General features: G+C 35.5%; 1 protein-coding gene across 1 annotated transcript; it reads left to right on the forward strand.

Annotated features, from left to right (window-relative positions):
* Positions 1-284: 284 nt before the first annotated feature.
* LOC116205235 (heterodimeric geranylgeranyl pyrophosphate synthase small subunit, chloroplastic) lies at positions 285-2,682 on the forward strand. Its single transcript, XM_031537763.1, has 2 exons — positions 285-834; positions 1,724-2,682. Exons 1-2 carry the CDS (start codon positions 484-486, stop codon positions 2,402-2,404), a joined length of 1,032 nt encoding a protein of 343 aa, XP_031393623.1. The 5' UTR covers positions 285-483; the 3' UTR covers positions 2,405-2,682.
* Positions 2,683-12,267: the final 9,585 nt, after the last annotated feature.

The raw sequence follows: 12,267 nt of genomic DNA on the forward strand, positions 1-12,267 counted from the left end.
GTATTTAATATTAAAAAATTAAACAAAATAAAAGAATTAGGATTAAAAAAAACTTTAAAAGGTTGATGACCAAAATTAAAATTCTCCTCTAATAAAAAATATGACAAAAGAATGAAATTAGAAAATAATCAAAGTATTGAATAAAAATGAATCAAGAAAAAAAAAGATCGAAAGTACTAAAATGTATAGGAATTAAAAGATTAAAAAAATTTTAAAAAAATGATGAAAATAATATATATATATATATATATATAACCAAATTTTAAGTGGGCAGAAGTATAGTTTTCCTACTTTTTAATTGGTTGACTTCAGGACTCTCCTCGTGGCTCACGCCTCCCACCAACATCCTCATCATCTCCTCCTCCTCCCACTCTCCACTTCACGAAAAGCTTCGGTCTTCACTTCCCATTTCCAACAAATTCTCTGATTCTCCATCAAACAAGACACCCCACAATCTGTAATCGATTCAGCACCAACAAAAACATGGTCTTTTCAACTCTCGGCTTATCCCCACCGCCGAGCTTCCACTGCCTCCCGAGGAGCCGCCCCGGCGCTAGATTCGCAGCCCGATGCTCCGCCTCGGTTTCAATGACCCAGACGAAGTCGGCACTCTTCGACCTGAAGACTTACTGGACGACGCTGATCGGGGAGATCAATCACAAACTGGAGGACGCGATTGCGGTTCAGTACCCGGAGCAGATCTACGAGGCCATGAAGTACTCCGTCCTCGCCAAAGGGGCCAAGCGGGCCCCGCCCGTCATGTGCGTCGCCTCCTGCGAGCTCCTCGGTGGCTCCCGCATCGCCGCCTTCCCCACGGCGTGCGCCCTCGAAATGGTATAATGATTCTCACATTCTTGATTTAGATTATCAGTTGGCAATTAGCACACAAGCTCATTTATCATTATTAAGTGATTATGATAATTCGCAGCTGAAGTTTCTTCTTGTCATGAGCTAGATAGATACAAGTGGTTTAACAGTAGAAAGCGGTATAATCATGATATATGTCATGCTCAGGTTAAGTTAATGCGTTCATCCAGCCACTATTAATTTTCGAAAGAAGAGGCGAAACTCAGGTGGTGGTAGATTTTCTGTACTTCGAAATAATGGACTGGGATGTGCTACTGGTTCTACTTGGCGAATTGTTCCTTGTGATTGTTTCACTAACTGGTGTTGATAGAAGAGGGCATTCCGTTGCTTAGTCCCTGCCCATTCATTCTGATGGAAAACAGCTGCAGGGTTGCTTCTTGGAAGAATTAAACTGCGGGGGAGGGTCTTCAATGAGAGGCCAGAAGATTGTTATCAGCTGAATTCTGTCTTATGAGAATGACCAAACAATTCGATGGACAAGTTTCTTAGTATCTATTTTGATAAGCAGACATGTTTCTTAGTATCGAAGTCACACATTTGATGTCTTTGTGATTATTAGCAACTGATAACTGCAGAATAGACAACGGTACCATTTTTTATTTTTTTTCCAAATGAGGAGTGTCCAGGCATCGCTGACTAATCACCCGACAATAGTACAGTTTTGAATATACTGATAGCAAGCTTACTCTAGTTCGAAACAAGACACCTCACATGCGTGGAGTATTGGTTTCACCGTTTCGAATTCTCAGATCTTTGTTCGGTTTGTGAATATGTATTAATGTTATCTAATTTTAATATATGAAGGACCATTTATATGATTTTGGAAAAATGATTTACTAGGTGGGCTTTTGGTCAGGTTCATGCAGCGTCCCTCATCCACGACGATCTCCCCTGCATGGACGATGATCCTTCGCGGCGAGGCCAGCCCTCTAACCACACGGTTTACGGTGTTGACATGGCAATCCTTGCGGGTGACGCGCTCTTTCCACTAGGCTTCCGCCACATCGTTTCTCATACACCCTCTGATCTAGTCCCTGGGCCCCGCATCCTCCGCGTGATCGCCGAGATTGCCCGTGCGGTGGGATCCACCGGCATGGCTGCAGGTCAGTTCCTTGACCTCGAGGGTGGGCCTGACGCCTTTGAGTTTGCCCAGGAGAAGAAGTTTGGCGAGATGGCCGAGTGCTCCGCTGTTTGCGGGGGCTTAATCGCTGGAGCTGAGGACGAGGAGATACAGAGGCTGAGGAGGTATGGGAGAGCTGTGGGAGTCTTGTATCAGGTGGTTGATGACATATTAGAGGAGACGACCAAGGAGAGTGGGTCGAGCGAAGACGAGAAAGACGAGGAGAAGAGAGGGAAGAGCTATGTTCAGGTCTACGGTGTTGAGAAGGCTCGCGAGGTAGCGGAGGAGCTCCGGGCAAAGGCCAAGGGGGAACTGGACGGGTTCGAGAAATACGGAGACAGTGTGATCCCTCTCTATAGCTTCGTCGACTATGCAGCCGATAGGGGGTTCAGCGTCGGCGGGGAAGCCAGCTCATAATACAATCTAACGGTATCATAATCGATCATTAGCCTTAAGCTTTCGACCATTTGTATGTGACAACTCGTATTTTATTACATAGAGTCTAGTTGAATCAAAATTTTGTCTGCGGGGCATGACTAGCCAGGCAACTTGAGAAAGTCTCGGTGTTGAATGTTGATTATAAATTCCGAGGAAAGATTCGATGTTGCATGAAGACTTTGCTCGAGGTGAAGTCAGAGAACGAATTTGATGTGATATAGAGTTCAAGTAAAAATTTCACTTGCTATGGTTCGTCAGTTGCTGTGTTTTGTGGCTTGCAAAACAACTGCTAGTGATTTCTGTTACGCCGATTTCTGCACTCGGAACTGACATCTTCATGAGTGCCCACAGGTTAGAGAAACAAAATCTCATGGCATAGTTCTGCATTATATAATGTATTTCGACAGCCTGGATCAACTCGAAAGGCCCAAGCAAAATGCAGGTCTCATGGCACGACAAACTGAATCGTCTATGCTATTTGATAACACAACCAGTCCATGCCTGCCTAGAGCTGAAGGTTTATTGGGTATTAGGGATTTGGGATTGTGAAATAAGGTTTACACAACGAGTAATATCGACTCTATTACCGAATTCTGGTCTTCCCATTTGAGTTGCTTGGGTCCAAAATAAGTTTTTGATTTAAGAACAGGTGCTTCTTTTCGTTGAAGATCCCAGTTAAATATTCGGATACAATCACGTGAATTGCCTCGACATGTAATTTGGGGAAGGGGAAGAGTTAATTTGATGAGAAAAATAAAGGGTGAAAATAACAAAAAAGAACCAAAGGAAGCAACTTGATTTAATGTCTGATCGAGGACAGCTGGTGATCAGCTTGGTGAATCAGGATCAATTGGGATCAACTATGGATTTTTCCAAGTAAAGGTTTTACAGGTATGTTTTTTACCCAAATCACAAGTATATATAAAATGGAAAGGAGATGTCAGAACTAAGAACTTTCTGGGGATGCCGGCGAGTATTCGCAAACTCGACACTCCCGACACATTTGGCAAAATTTCGAAACAACTACAGCTCTCGTTAGTGATCAGATCTTTTACTAAAGATTGAAGCAATTTAACTAAACCTCCACATTTCCTTCAAATAAAGGATGCCGAGAAGTCAGTAGCTTAGGCACCAAAAATTTCTTTGCATCTTCAGTACATGTTATTGATTCGATTGATAGTTGACAACGCAACATCAACTCCACAGGTAACCATATCGAAAACATAATCAGCCTATGGTCTTCTTTCTCTCGCTTCATCAAATTCGTTACTTCTTTCTTTCTTTCTTTTTCCAGCTGTATAATGATTATATGCGTTTAGATCATCATGAACTCGGACAAAATTCGGCGCCTTTCTTCTTGATTGTAATTTTGATCTTCAGGGAGGTTGGGTGCTTTCATGCACAGCACAAGTTAGTCGATATCGCCATCCTAAATTTGTAAATTTAACTTCATTTATAGCCAATAGAAGATCTAATACACATACGACATCTTTTTGTCAAGAGGCACGGATGAAAATCATACGTACGATAATATTTCAAGACAGATGCACAGTATCTAACCGACTTAACAAGATCATCATCAAGTTAGTTACTTTCAACTGCCACTCAGAAACCATCCCTTTAAATTTCCCGCCTTCCCTCTCCCTCTCTATCCTCATCTCCCTCTCCCACTCCATTTGCTTGTAAAAGAAAAACCCCGAGACCCGGGAGACGGCAGTAAAACCATGGAGAATTCGTCTTCAGCAGCAAATTCAGGAAGCTCTTATTCAAGAGACTGCGCTGCAGCTGACCCACCAGTGCTAGGCTCAGTGAGGTTGTCCGGTAAAACCATGGAGAATTCGTCTTCAGCAGCAGCTTCAGGAAGCTCTTCTTCAAGAGACCGCACTGCGCCCCCTCCAGTGCTCAGCTTACTGAGGTTGTGTTGTTGGGAAGCTCTCCACACTCTTAAGGACAAGAGGAGTGAGATGTCGAGAATCTTGAACGCAGGCGAGAGTCCAGAGCAAGACCCTCCTGCCCTTGATTCGGAAGAGGAAGATTTGACTGCTCTGCTGCTGAAGGCTGAGAAGTTGTTGGAGGAGGCCATGGAATCGTCATGGAAAGTCAAGGCTGAGGAGATGACCGAAGAGCGGGCAAAAGAGATTATGGCCGAGTTGAGGGTCATTCACGAGCGGGCTGCAGAAGTCGGGAGGGAGATGGACGCTCTGCTCAACTTGATCAAAGACATATGTCCAGGAGTGGCAAAGGCATATGTCGAATTCCTGATGAAAAAGCACAAGTGATGGGCTAGGTATCGGTTATGTCCACCCCACCCCATTGGTATAGAAGGTGTCTTGGTACAAGAAATCTCGGGCGTCAGTTAGTTCTACAACCGCTGCTGTATGGATAGAAAATCGAGTCTCCTCTTGCAGATTTCAGGTATCTTTGTACGGAAAATCTGGACAATGGGTCCCTGTTCTTGAATGTTTCCTGACTTCTCGACTTAATTTTCGACAAGTTCGATATCAAAATCTTGGTTTCCTGCAATGAATAAGTTTTCCAGCAACATATAATGTGTCTAAACCTGAATTTGGTCCAACCGTTTTGGATCTCAAACCAAATTTTCGGGAAAGATTTTCTTTAGAACACATTTGATTGAATGATTCTTGAAACTGGCAATGCAGACATTAATCATATCGTATCAAAAAAAGAAGAAATGGGATGGAATCATTTGCAAAATCGCGATTAGAATGAACAACTTTGTCGTATTAAGAAATTCGAAGATTCCCGATATTCACATAAATCACTAACAGTATATAGTTGATGTCTTCCACAGTCTTCACATTATCCATCCCCTTATTCTCGTCCACTTATCAATGGAATTTTCTACTTCTATTTTCTGGGTTTGTGTATGAGCGAGAGAGGCTCTCGTCATTGATCAGATCTTACTAAAGATTGAAGCAAAAAAGCACCTCCAGTTCATTCAACACTCTTCATCTCATCCGTCCACTTATCCATGGAACTTTCTGCTTCGATTTTCTGGTTTATAGCAAAATCCTTGGAAATGTTGGTATTGGTAAATGTAATTAGTCAACATTTCATTATTAACCGTAAACTATCTAGATTCTTCTCATGGTTTAGTAAATAGCATTTAAATTACCCATTGCTTTTTTAGACTAGAAGAAACAGTTGCGCTTTCTTCGTCGAATGATGACGAGTTACGGGTAATAATTTTATTATGATCTTTCTGCCCTTAACAATTAACCTTCTTTTTTTTTTTGTCTCTTTTTTATTTTTGGACTATAGGTAGTGAATTTTATTTACATGCCCTATTATTGATTTCCCTTTTTCTTTTTCTTTTTTTTTTCTCTCTCTCTCTCTCTCTTTGTAGTTCAGTTTTATTTACGTGTTGAAGAATAACAAAGATGACAAAAATCAACTCATCGAGGTACCTAATCTTTCATCTTTCTCTATTCCTTTTTCCATGATGGGACAACATATTATTCTACATATTTGACATCGCATAATCGAAGTGAAAATTCTATTTGTACAGCTTAGTGTACATGTTACAATATAAGAAAGGGAGATGTTGGTTAAGAGAAGTTGATGAGAACGACATCTATCTTAAGGATAACTATTTTATTATAAAAAAGTTTTAAATTCTTGGAAAATACAAAAATCACGAATAAAAATTCAAATAAGATAGGTAATATAAGTAAATTCGTTTATTTAAGTTTATGTGATTTCTACCTAGATATGATGCCTATTGCCTTTCTCTACACATATTTTCTCTACAGCCTATTTTGAAGGGAAAAATAGAATAAATCATTCTTTTGGTATTCCATGTCAATCTAATCTTACAAAATGATTGAAGAAAAATATTAACTATTACTTAATTTTGCCACTATTTTCACTAAAATAGATATGATTAGCGTGTTTTACTATCTATGTAGATCTATTCTATTTCAATAATATAAATGAGCAAACATATTTTGATTTATTCTACTAAACAACGTAGTAAGCACCCTCCACGTTTAATTAACAAAGGGGTTGAGCTTGTAAATTTGTCCTTTTACTGGGCTTTTAGTGCCCTTTTCTTTTCCTTTGGGCCTGCGTGAATTTCTTGGGCCTAAATGCTTGTGGGGCCATGATTTTCTTTTCCCCTCATGCCTTTTGTAAACCTCTCAATAGAGTATAATTCGCATTCACAGAGTAACGGTACGAGACTTTCTTATGCTTGTATAGTTGTATGTATTAATAGACCCTAATTTCATTAAAAATAATAATTTAATAAGTAATTAAATTTTTTGCAAAAATAAAAATATATATTCACTCAAAATGTGCAAAATAATACCTTTTCATCAAGAAAAATCATGTCAAGATTGATGACTTCGTTGATTCTTGTGTTTGCAGCATTCCACAATCTTGTCATTCTTACTCTAATTGCCCACATATCTTTTTTCGGACCCTATTCTATTAACATGTGATAAACCATTATGCCATCTCAAATATGTTATATTAGATAAAATAAGAATATGAACAAAGATAAACGGTCATCCATATACATGAAAAAATCAAATAGAAATATAAAGCAAATATATTGTTCAAAAGAAAATAATGAACTCACCAAGCGAAACCTGACGAAACCTCTTTGAAACGACCAAACTGATGTAAGATTGGATCAAATTGACAAAAGATCGGCCATTATGAGTAGTAGGCGACTATTATAATATATTGCATGATATAATTTTATTTCATCAATTTCATGTGAGAAAGTTTACTTGCCACATATGACCATTACATATAAAACACTTTCACTATTTTTTTATATACTTGCCACATATGAGCAAACGGATATATGTATTTTCCGACCATATATATTGTTGTCAATATATAAAATTATATTATATATTTCATTGTATTAAAAGCATCTACATATTCCTATAATGTAAGATTGTATATTCCATTGAGTAACAAAAAAATATTCCATTGTATATAATATTTATATAGTTAAGGCGACGACGTGGCCGTTGTGTAGTGGTTGTGCGAGATATGGGCAAATCTTTTGATATTATATATACATATATTGATTAAATTTTTGAACTTCTATTTAACATGTAACAACTATTAGAGACTTTTCAATTAAAGGGACGAGAATTGACATAAATAAAAGGAAAACAATAATCAGTGACGGAGCCAGAAACTTTCTTTGGGGGGCAAGGTTTTAAATTATACCAAGGTTTATATGAAATTATACGGTGTATGAATACATGATAAAAAAATGCAAATTTTTTATTAGTCATAATTGAATTTTTTACTGAATGTTGCATGAAATTTAGAAATTCAACGCTCTGTTATTAGTGTTTGAAATTTCTGAAGTGTAAAATTAAAACACAAATCTTTCCTTCCTTACGTGGAGATAAGTTAAATATCTTTTTTACTTATTCTAGGCTCCTTTAAGAAAATCAAGGGGCAAAATCAAAATGAGAAAATATCTACTTGGGGGGAAGGGGGCAAATCGCCCCTCCTAGCTTGAATGTGCCATCTTCCCTGAAAATAATTGATAAAAAAAACCTTTAAATTAAAGAAAAGAAAATTGGAAAACTATATATAAAAAAAAACTAGTTAATGAAATTGAAAATTAGACTAAAATTTTTATTCTCACTTTTGTAGTAGTATAGATATAAAATATAATTTTTTTTCTATATGGTAACAAAATATAAGGACGAAATATATATATATATATATATAGATATATATATATACGCTAGTAGGCTTGGGCAGCTTGGCAATAGTGCGCAAGGTTTAGATACTCAAATTAAATATTAATGATGTAAGCCAATATTAACTCCATATTAATGAGATAGTATGATTGAAATTTAAGGAATCTCTACCGTCTTTTACACGCACGTATACGCAAATATATATTATTAGTTGGCAGTAAAAATCTCATAATAAAATCATATTGTTCTTAAAAATAATCGTATTAGAAAATTAAACCTTGTAACGTAAAGAATTATTAAAATTTATAATATTATATGCAAACTTAAAATAAAAGCATGAAAGTACAAATTACGGAGTTTTGATGAGTTGAGTAATTGGGGGTTATATAAAAATTTTGGTGTGTTTGTTTTTTAAAATTTTTTTAACTCAACTCAACTTATCTTCAATTCAACAACACAATCATTACTTCTTTTAATTTTTTAATTTTTTAATCATTCAATTCAATTTTTAATATTAAATTCTCTCAACTATTTATTATCTTTTCACAATTCAACGACACAATCATTACTTTCTCTCAATTATTTATTATTTTTTCACATTTTTTCTTATAATTCAACAATACAATCATATAAACCAATTAAAATAAAAACTCAACTCAACTCTAAATCCAAACGCACTCATAATTTGACAAAATAATTACATAAGTAATCTATCGTTTAATTAAGTTTCTCATTTCTTTTTCCTCCACGTGTCTATATGTTCACCGGATTAAGATAGTTTCAAAATTAGAGTGTTTTATCTATTTTGAAATAACCCACACTATATTAATTCGTTAATGTTTTATTTTTCATTACTACTAAATCCTTGCTCACATTCAGTCAAATGAAAAATATTGTTGACTGAAATTGGAGACCCGCGGCTTCGCATAGGCTCTTTCCTAGTAATAATAGATATTGAAAATGATGATGATTGTGACAGCGCTGGAGAATAAGGAAAATAAATGTGTTTTCCATGGGACCTTGACTATATCTGCATTGTAAAATATGGGAAAATGAAACTTATATCATGTGAAAGATTAGAGGAAAAGAAAAACTGAATTGGAGAGAACTATCATGTGAACTGATAAAAAAAAAGTTACCTTGTTGACGGATACAAATACACATATAATTGTACATATAAAGTTGAGTTTAGGACAATTGCATTGAGATCCTGAATGATATAGCTGACAATACACAAGCAACATGCTCTGCAATTGAAATATTAACCTCAACCGATTAAATCGGTTAGCCGATGACAAACCTTTCCATTTAATGAATGGGGTTCTATGGTCCTAAAATGATCTCCTTAATTAACTCCTCGTCCTCGGATATGCAAGATGAAAATAATCCAACGATGTGGGGCAGCAATGAACGTCCTCGAAGGGACCGGTTGCATTATCCTTCCGTGGAGACAACGTGAAGCATATGAGTTTGACCACAATAACTCTTATCTTACATGGATACATATCATTCCGATAATAATTATAAATAATAAAAGAAAATATGATAATAATATGTAATCCCATCTGAATATCGAATATGAGACATCTTGATCACCATGCGAGAGCGTGCACCACTGTCCTATATATTTTTTTTTAGTCCACGTGTAAATTGTGCAAATTTCTTGAATATTCCATAGCGACCACCAAATATAAACGTGCTTCTGCTGTCCTGATTAATAATATCTTGTCAGCTCCGAAGGTCTCGGAGGTACCACTGTGAGATGAGATAATCATACCTGTTGAATGATTGGAAGAGCTCACGGTAAGACGGGATGTAGCGGATCGAAACAGTTAACCGTGGCCTTTCGTGTAACACAGAGGCCGCTGCCACGTCACCCGACACCACAGCTCCTCGTACGGTCAAAATCAACGTTATATATTCGGATTTGGATTGGCTTATTGAGCACGTCAACGACCTTAAAACTAATGTGGCGTGGATAAGCTTATTCTCTCCCTTACAACGACAACATCGACAGTGTTTCAAGCACATCCTTGCGTCTAGAAAGTGTTGTCGCTTTCTCGTTCGATCAAATACCGCAAAACTTGCACCGAACAAGACGCAGTAAAACATTATCTCACTTTAAGTCCAAAGGCGATGAGGGAGTTCAAACACATTGTGTATATTTGCATTTCCAAATGTTTCTTTTTTATAATGGAGGAAAAAAAAAGTAGAACTACTTTCCTAACTTTTGATTCATAGACCTTAATAATCATAAATTGAATTATGAATTATTAATTGTAGGGAAAATAAAATATTCAAAAGCCTTTCAAGTTGTACATAAAATATATCGGTATGCTTGATAACGAAATCAATTTTTATTTAACTTTACTTGTTATTCAATTCAATAACACAATCATTATTTTATTATTTTATTATTTTTTTCTTCAAATTCTATATTATATCTTTTCTATTTTTCTAACTACTTTTGTCTTCACATTCTCAAATAAAACTAAATCAATTAAATCTCGTTACTAAATGCTAGGTAATCGATTTACATAACTCCCACATCATATCATATGAACCGTGCCTTACAAGCGCAACTTCTTGTCGAAAAATAAGAATCTTATTCTTATGATAATCCCGGCTTTCTTAGGAGAACCAACGACGTTGCATTGTTTTTAGGTAAACCCGGATTAACATAAGGATATAATTGAGAGGAAGGGGAATAAACCTTGGAATATACCTCAAATTGAGCTTCATGTTGCCCAATCGTGATTATTATCTAGTCTATTAATATTTTTTATGCAACCACAGGCCGATGCAACGAACCATTAAGTAATCGGGAAATGAGATATAAATGTAGTTTAGTCGATCAATGCACGTGTTGATTAGACTTTGATTAGATTAATGATTATTCGTACACGATTTGTTTATTCAAATTATTCTCTCGGCGAAACTATTATTCCTGATTATTTATCACCATTAATAAATAAATAAAAAGGTTTTGCTTTTGTGCAAAAGATAATGTAAGCTTTCACTATTTTCCTTAAATGTAGTATATAACATACATTCATTTATAGCTAATTTGTAAGTTCTAACAATTAAAATATTGCATGCATTATTGATTTCAAATTAATTAATGCATATGATAATGGTGATTATTGTACCTTATCCATTATAGATAGGTGATAACATAATTTCAACTTTATTTTAATAGATATTATGATGCTATTTAGCTTTACCCAAATCGTAATCCTCTAGTTTGAAATATTTTACAAAATAGACTCCTCTAAGATCTGTGGAGTATTTGTTGCCTCCCAAAACAAGTTAAAAATCTACGATTTTTTTATTTATATATTTTGTATTTCTCTTTTTTTTCGGCAGTATTATTTTCTTCTTTTTGGCTGAAGAAAATCCTATTCGTTGATCATTTGTTAGCTCGTGACCTGTGAGCCATATATTGGTTTGGTTGCCCTTGAAAAAAGACAAGTGGTCCAAAAGCTCAATCATGAATTATTTGAATCCAAGTGGCATAATTCTGCCCCCAGAGGAATCTATGGGCCCTTCCTGCCAAAGGATTTTTTTTTATAAAGGATAAAATAAATAAAACAGAGACAATTTTCCAAGAGATGTAATGCAATGACATTAAGCTTGATTTGAAATAACTAAATAGGGTCTGAATTCTAATTAAAACATGTGTATACGGATTAGATAAATCATCAAATGTGAATTGGACAAATCTAGGAAATCTTATTGGCAAGCGGAGTTAAATTTCACTCCGTTCCAAATATTAATATGTATAATTAAATATCCTTATAATAATTGTTAGAAAAAATTATGTGTAAAAATTTATTATTTAATAGGAGAAAAAGATAAAATGTAATTATTATGTTGTTGAATTGATGAAAGAATGGAGTATAGTGGAGAAATTTATTATTAAAAATTAATTGTGATAATTATTAGAAAACATATGTGTGAGAATTTATTATTGAATAAAATAAAAAAAATAAAATAATAATGATTATATTGTTAGAAAAAAAATGAAATGGAGTATAGTAGTAATGGAGTTAAAATCCATTACCAAATGAAGCACTATTCCACATATAAAAAGATATGTGTCAACATTATTTGATCATGGGCAAATTTGATAATACATATATA

The sequence above is a fragment of the Punica granatum genome, chromosome 4, assembly GCF_007655135.1.
Source record: "Punica granatum isolate Tunisia-2019 chromosome 4, ASM765513v2, whole genome shotgun sequence".
In the NCBI taxonomy this organism is placed as follows: Eukaryota; Viridiplantae; Streptophyta; class Magnoliopsida; order Myrtales; family Lythraceae; genus Punica; species Punica granatum.

What these genes read in the sequence shown, in the direction of transcription:
- LOC116205235 (XM_031537763.1), top strand. Translation starts at nt 484, where the DNA reads ATGGTCTTTTCAACTCTCGGCTTATCCCCACCGCCGAGCTTCCACTGC. An exon ending in CGGCGTGCGCCCTCGAAATG is followed by an intron (nt 835 to 1,723) that starts GTATAATGATTC and finishes GCTTTTGGTCAG; the next exon opens with GTTCATGCAGCGTCCCTCAT.